Source organism: Danio rerio, chromosome 13, assembly GCF_052040795.2.
Source record: "Danio rerio strain M-AB ecotype USA chromosome 13, GRCz13ab, whole genome shotgun sequence".
Taxonomy (NCBI): Eukaryota; Metazoa; Chordata; class Actinopteri; order Cypriniformes; family Danionidae; genus Danio; species Danio rerio.
In genome coordinates this window covers 12,105,001-12,113,481 of record NC_141033.1, presented here as the reverse complement: position 1 = coordinate 12,113,481, position 8,481 = coordinate 12,105,001, and the positions used below count along the sequence as shown (strand labels likewise).

The 8,481-nt window shown below is 35.0% G+C and overlaps 1 protein-coding gene across 1 annotated transcript in view; it reads left to right on the top strand.

The window, feature by feature from the left end:
* The first annotated feature begins 2,309 nt into the window (after positions 1-2,309).
* The window catches only part of npm3 (nucleophosmin/nucleoplasmin, 3), a 10,441-nt gene continuing 4,269 nt past the window's right edge, over positions 2,310-8,481 (top strand). Inside the window, 2 exon segments of the mRNA NM_001013484.2 lie at positions 2,310-2,483; positions 2,715-2,800. Coding sequence (NP_001013502.1) covers positions 2,411-2,483; positions 2,715-2,800 — 159 coding nt within the window. The 5' untranslated portion in view covers positions 2,310-2,410.

Sequence of the window (8,481 nt, the reverse complement as noted above, 5' to 3'; positions counted from 1 at the left end):
TTATTAACACCCCCGTCGTTCCAACCTTAAGAACACACATTTAAATATTTTAAAATATATGACATATCAATTGAATTATGAAAATGGTGAGATTAAAGTTAGTCCTATAGTTCAGAGATCCGGTCCCCGCGTCAGGTCAGGTGCGCCCGTAAATAGCCTTTAAAACGCGCACACGGCGATGGAGGCGCACTCAACTCAAAAGGGAGAAAAGTGGGTGACATGATAGGAGCAGCTTAATTCATTACATGCTTTGGTTAACTAATTATTTAAACACAACTCTCTTGAGCTCTAAAAGGCAAAATCACATAAGAAACTTGCTGTTAAATTAATTTTAGCAGAGACGCAACTGCCAGTCATTTATTAGTTATTCGGGAAGATGTAGCCTAATAAAAATGTTTTAATAAAAACAAATAGCCTAGTTTACTGCACAGTCCCACAGTAGGCTACACTATAAATAATATTTTTATTTATTTATTAATATTATTATTAATATTATTAGCTACAATTAAACTAAAATTGACAACGCAGAACTCTCTGAATGTTTGCTTTCATTTTGCTAAAAAGCGCACTTTTACAGTTGTGTAGAGAAACATCCCATTATGCAGCAGCTGTCAAGGTATAACACATAATAAATGCCTTTTGCGTTTATTAAGTCAAGTTTGCAGTGTTGTAAATGGAATATAGTGCTTAAGTGGGTTTATCGCGGATCAACCGAGAAACCTCTCGTGCTGCAGGTAGGCAGAATGATAATCTTTTAAAATGTCATTTATGCTATACAGCTTTTTGCTCATGCAAAATTAAACAACATATTGTAGTTCTATTTTAAGAGCTAAAATACAACATATTGAGTTTGTTTTGACTTGTAGCCCTAAAATGAAAATAACCTGAAAACAAGCTATTAAAAAAAGGCTTAATAAATAAAATAATTAATAAATAAAATGACGGGTAGGCTTAGTAACCTAATGGTTTATGATGGTTTACAATATCACAAAAAAAACACACTTATGATAGCCTAAGATAAATCTTTGTTTTTACATTTAAAATGATGAAAAAAAAAAAGTTGTAGGCTATAGCATGTTGAGTTGCGTGTTATCCATGCCAAAATTTAACCAATTTTACGGTAATAACATGTGAATTTTGGTATCTTTTTTGGTTTTTTTTTTTTTTGGCTACACTAATGCATTAAAATGAAACTAAGTAATTGTTTTAAATGACATTAGATTGTAATATTTAGCTTTTCCCTAACACTGATGTTGGTTGGATAATATAGGCTACGTGAAGCGTGATGACTCGGTTAAGCTGATTTCACTATATTTATTTATCGGTTAAATTAATAGTCTGATCGTGGGTCAGCTTGCATGCGTGGGCATAATTTGACGTCTTTACCTAAAACTTTAAACATTCATAGGCCTGTTATTTAAAATAAAACGGATATAAGGAGAATAACATATGATTTAAAACACTCGTTTGGCACTGAAGCTATGATCCGTCTGCATTAATAAGCGGTATGCATCGTTAATAAAATTCGTAATAGCGAAACTGCATATTATTATTACTATTAAAACGTAGCCCATATTACTGCCTTAGGTCAGTAACTTAGGCAGTAATGCAATGTAATAATAAATGTGAATAAATAGCCTAAATGAAAGAAACAAGAGACCAAAATCAGTCACCAGGTCTAGTGCCCCCCTATGGATTTAAAGTGCCCCCTCAGTTTTGACTTCCTGGCGCCGGGCCTGGTGCCATCACTCCATGCGGTATGGGGGCCGAATGTAGTCTAATTGTCTGGTGTCAGCTGAACATTCAATGTTATTTAGTGTGGAATCTTTGGGTATATCCAGTCATAAACATCTGACCATAATGCATCCACAAACATACAGTGAAAAAAATAAATGATCTGTTGTTTCAAAATCATCACAAAACATACATTTAACAGACTGAAATCCAAATCTAATTCTTAAATATTCACTTGACAAGAGTTTTAACATGAATTTCTTTAGTTTTTGGAGAAAGATGAAAGTTTAAATATTTAGTTCTAACTATGTGGATGGTATCTTCAGAGAAATTATGTGAAACTGAGTTTCTATACACTGCTGGAGGATAACTTTACTTTGAAATCACAGCCTTCAGTTAACACAGGAGGGACAGTTGGGGTTACGAGGGTAGAATAAGAAACTATTTATTTAATTATAAAAGCGATAGGAATGCCTTTAATGTGACATTTATTATTCAGGTGACATTTATTATTCAGGAAGACTGCGCTTTTGTGTGCATGCGGATGACGTCATGATTCCTGCGACGTTTTTTGCGTACTCGTCACGTGTGTTTTGAAGACGCGACGCGACCTGCACTCATTGCACTGTGGATATTTTCCCTCTATTGAAGCGATATTAATACAGTTTGAACAGTAATGTCGTTTGTGGAGGACGAAGCGTCAGACAGTGGAGTGGACTCGCGCTCGCGGCTGGAAAGCTACGTGTTCAGTAAGACCCATTGCGTGATTTATACGTTAGATAAGCTAACACACGTGGGACACCTGCATTGTCAGAAATGTCTCAGAATTGTGGCCAGTGATGATTAAGATTATTAAACACACCCTGGATTAGTGTGCAGCAAAGTGTAGTTCATATTTAGCCGATTTCTGCGCTAACATGAATAATGAATGTGTTAATTGCACGGTTAGGTGTTTAAAACTGTGGTTTTGTGTCCCTCAGGTTGTGAGTTGTCTTCTGGAGTGCCATTTTACACATTTCAGGCAGATGAAGATGAAGACGTGGAGCATTTTCTCGAGCTTAGGACGGTTTGTAAAATATTTTAATATTTATTGATTCTGTTAAAAACCTTTATTGTCTCTATCACCTTTCATTTTTATTACAGTTTTCCACAAAGTACTAGTAAATGGGAGCTAGTAAACCCTGTTTTATATATATATATATATATATATATATATATATATACACACACACACACAACAGTTCTGTCTGGTTCTCAAATCTGATTGGCTGATAGCCATGCAGTATTCTGCAATATCAGAACTCCTACAGCCTCTTTACTCTTTGTGTATTACTCTGCCCACATACAGCCAACAAAAAGCAGACACTACAGATCTAAAGTTTAAAAGATGCTTGCTCAGCTGTTTAACTGTCAGCTTATGATTTGAATCCAATGCGGAAGAAAGTAGTTCCTCATACAAAAGGGTTTTTGAGACTCTCCATGTTTGATTTAGTTTTTATATACACAATTATGCCGTCAAACTATTGTATAAACGCAATATCACACACGTAGCAGTGCGATATGTCTGTATATCGGCACTGGTGGGCACTAAGGTACTCGGCCAACGCACGCATCCCACCAGTGCCGATATACAGCCATATCGCACTGCTACTTGTGTGATATTGCTCATATATATATATATATATATATATATATATATATATATATATATATATATATATATATATCCAGCTGCAGACCCACACACATTTCAGAACACACAATCCCAGTCACAAAATCTAGGCTTTCATAGGTTAACGCTATTAGTGTTACAGCTGCAGTTACTGAGAATGTGCACACAAATATAGCGTAATTTTTGCGAATGTACAAAATTAATTAATGTTTTTTTTTCATTACTGTAATGGGTAGGTTTAGATTTGGAGTAGGTGTAATGGCCCGTTTTCACTGAATTTTGGTTTATACTTCTGCGTCATGTGATCGGCATGACCCACGGCACATGCAATGCATGTAGCTGAGCGTTTATACTTCTGCGTGCTGTTTGTGTTGCTCTGCGATAGCACTTTAGAAACACTAGCAAGCAACTGGACGCTATTGGTTTACACAGATGCCTCACTAGCTCCTGCAACTAACGAGAATGAAAACAAAGGAACCGCCATTTTTAAAAGCACAGCCGAGACATTACACCATAATAATATAAACATATAATAACGAGTTATGGTCAACCCAAGCTCAGACAAACCTGGTCATCACCTTGATGTACAGCTACAAAGCCAAGAAGAGCAGAATCTGCCGTATCCTGTTTTTGTTTTACGAGGCCGTCTAAAAGTGCGAGCAGTTTCACTTTCTTCAGAGAGCTTGCCATCACCTGCCGCACGTCTGTATTTGAAATAAAGAACTTCTAGAACTGATGATAATAATGTGGGCATGATTATTGAAGTGCTTCTGACACCCGATCCTTGCAGAAATGAACAAATGTGTGTGTAAAGTGCGAAAACGCAAAGGAGAAGCTGGAAAAAACAAAGGAGCAAATGATTCTTTTAGAAACCTAAACCATAAACAAACTGCCGTGTTTAACTATTATCATCATCTTTTGGACTATTATGAACTCGGAATGACAGAATTACTTTCTAACAGAGGTTACATGTGCTGGTGAGGATTGAAGACACAGATGAGAGGTTTGCTCTGACTGTGGGCTATATGTTGCATGTTGTTTTTGAACCCAAATAAGGACTAAATCTTTGCTGCGTGAAGATTATCTGTAATTGGTAACATATAAGAGACTGTAAGAGGGTGTATTTGTTCATATGTGTTACATTTATAACATTCATTTTAATTTATTATTGAGTTGTAACAGTAGGCTATTTTTATTATTGATCTGCAGTTATAATCTGATCATGTTCATAGAAAGGTTAGTAATGAACACTTGTACACAAGTGTTTATGTGTATAAAACATCTGTTTTGTGAGAAGTGCTTCTCATATGATGTATAAACGACCCGTGCAGCTTTACTTTGACATTTCAAGCAAGAATCACGTCAGCTGAAAACCATTGGTACCCTTTTGCCAGTGGAAACGCAAGCCTTTAAAAGATGACAGTGGAAACAGGCCATAAAACACACCAGGGTACTGCGATGTTGGGTTTATGGTTGGGGTAGGTGTAGACAGTAATATAACACAATAGGTTGAAACGACTAACTAAATATCTCCTCAAACTATGGTCAAAATGGTATAGTTCATTATTGCTAAAATATTATTAAAATGAACATCATAAAAAATAAATTTAAATTTTGTATTTGTAGTATTTTGTACATTGTTAATAAATATTGCACATAGGTCAATAAATCGTGTTGACATTCTTAAATTTACATGGGGTACAATAGTAGGCCTAAGGACTTAGTCGCGATATGAACAGGAAAAATAAGACGATGACCAATGCGTCATTGGCCATATATGGTTCGCCCTGCCTAGATTTTGTGGTGGAAATTGTGTATCCTGAAACGTGTGTGGTTCTGCAGCTGGATATATCACCTTAATTTGGAGATATGTCCTTAGTTTCAGCAAATGGAATGATTTTTGGTGACAAATCTTATTTTGATCCATGTCTTGGGGAAAATGCTTTAAAGTTTCAGGAATTCAACAATACACTCTGGGCAAATTGACTACCCTTTCTTTTGTTCAGGCTATTTTTGCCCCATTGACTTCCATTATAATCACATTTTTTGATTGCAAATCCATGACACCTTATAATCATGCATTCTTAATTGTTTGTTTTTTTTCTGTTGGGAAGATGTAAATGTATTTATTTTTGCTGTTGATCATTATTTGCATGGACAAGGCAACGAAATGCAGTTTCCGTCTAACCAGGAGTGCAATAGCAGCAAGTGCAGGATACAGGTATAATATATGAAGTGCAATTATAGAAAAGCGATGGTTATATTTACAGATGGGCGTACCTTGAACATTATATACAGGTTGTATTAACTATGGAAATAGATTTACAATAGGTGACTATATGTACAGCTTTCTATCAATAAAAGGGTATACAAATAGATATGAACATTTACAAATGTATGTGGCGTGGGTATGTACAATATAGTTTGTGCGTGAGAGAGACATTTGCGCACTTACCTTGATATGTTTGAGAAAATAAAAGATAAGCAGCTCAGAACATGGTAAACATAGTAAGTTTATTTATGCATGCACACTATAATCTGCTATTTTACTCCATAGAACTCCATATAAAAGCCAGAAACGTTTTTGCGCAGGCCTATCTAGGGGTTAATACTGCCAACTGATGATCAACTGTGTAAAAGAAAGGTTTTACCTCTTCCAAACAGGGAAAAAACACCAACAATTAAAAATGCATTACTCTTTGTGGTCATGGCTTTGCAATAAAAAAATGTCATTAATATGGAAGTCAATAGGGCAAATACAGCCACGAACATAACCAAAGGGTAGTCAATTTGAACAGTGCACAAGGGTTCATGCAGAAGCAAACCTCAAACACTCTCAGTATTTTGAAAGATTTTTTTATTTGGTTTTATTGTGGATAACAAAAACTATTAAACCATGTTTAATTTCTTGTGCTGCTATTTTAGCTGGTTTAATATTGTCACGGATTGATCATTATGACAGTAAAACCGCCAGGAAGGGACAGCAATTCTGTCTTCTGATTTATTGAATCATTCAGTCAATTAATATATGATTAGTTGCATCGTTCCTTTGAAGGATTCATTCAAAGCTGCTGAATTATTTAGAAAAGTTGCAAGTGACTTTCTTTATGAATGGATTTTTGAATCACTGACTTATAAATTCATAGTGGAATGAAGTACCACAGTGTTGTGCTGAGAAAAACAAACAATATTGTGTCTAAAATGTAACTCGCACAGTGATAACCTCGTTTGCTGCAGTTGCATGTGATTACCAGGATAAATATTGCTTAACTACAATCCCAAATCAGAAAAAGTTGGCAGAGTATGGAAAACACAAATAAAAAAAAAGAAAGTGATCTCTAAATTTATTTTGGCTTAAATTAATTAATTGCTTTATTTAATTTTGTCTTAAATTATTTTACATCATTTCATTGCAGACAGTATCAACACAATATATTTAATGTTTTGTCCAGTCAACTTAATTTCATTTGTAGAAATACATCCTTTCCTGTCATTCAGACCTGTAACACATTCAAAATAAACACATTTTCCATACTGTCCCAACTGTTTCTGATTTGGGATTGTACATTATATAAACAAAAAAAATATATACATTCAAATTTTTTATTTCATAACTTGAATTATAGGGTCATTCTATCTGCAGTCTGATAGACTCTTATACTGTGATTGCACTTGATTTTTCAAGTTTGCTTTCTGCAAAGTGAGTGACAGTTGATAATGTCAGCTTTACAAATCATTCAATTCAATTCAGCTTTATTTGTATAGCGCTTTTACAATGTAGATTGTGTCAAAGCAGCTTCACATAGATGGTCATAGTAACTGGAACAGTGTAGTTCAGTTTCATCAATTCATCATAAATTGTTTCATTGTTTGGTGAATTCAATTTGAACATAGTGTGGTATCTTGACTGAAAATCATTCTCTTTCAGACACAATTTCGGTTGCATGGATGTCTGTTGAAATAACCAAAGTTTGCCTGCAAAAATTCAACAATGAACAATTGTTAAATGTGTTGTTCCTTTTGATCTACTGCCTGCAAACTTTTAAATGCAGTGCCACGATGCCCACTGTTTAACATCTACTCAACAACCAGTGTAGAGAACAACCATGTTTCTGCTTTTGACATGGATAAATGTCATTGATTATTTGTATATTTATTTTTGTACTATTTTATATGGGGTAAAGATATGCTATTTTAAATGGGGAACTATTTAATGTGGTTTAACAGTATTGATTGGAAACTTCAGTAAAAATGTATGTTTACTAGGGATGCACAAATATGGACATTTATGCTAATATTTAATTTCTATATGAAATATTATCTGATAAAATGCATAAATAATAAGTCTAATAAATGAAACATCAGCAAAGTGAAAAGCCAACAAAACCCTTATCATTTTTGAAAGTTGGCCATCAATTGCTATCATTTACATGACTTTTTGTGTGTTGTGGCTTTTGCTTTGGCACTGTCCTTGTCAAATTCTTTTCTATGGTCAAGTGTTTGGTGTACTGACTTCATAGTTGCTTTTTGTTTGACTTTCACCTGATGATCTTCATACATTTAGGAACTCTAGAGATGGCAAAACTACAGATGGTTTATGTTCTACTTCCCCCTTACGTTGCCAGCTGTTTTATTTTATAATGAATAACACTACTGTCCTAAATTCTCTTCAGCATAGCATTAGCTCTTGTAACACACACATTTGCATTGTGCTGTCACAATCAAAACCCAGTGGCCATCAGAAACCATGACAGTACTGTACAGAAGCCACGGTCCAAATTCTTGCAATTGGTCAAATTGGAAAGTCGTTGACAAATTCAGCAGTAGGGACACCCAATACATTGCTTCCGCTTCAGTATTGCAATGTGTGCAAATGCGAGAGTCAAGAATCAGGCACAGTGCTAGAAATTTCACTCTTATTGCCATTTTTTCAAGACTTTTTTTTGGCATTCAAACCCAAGCAAATTTTACTGGGGATGAGCAGAGTGAACGTGTAAAATCCCTGCCTTATGTTAGATCATGGGTCATCTCACTCAACCTCATTCATTTGTTCGTTTTCATTTGGCTTAGTCCCT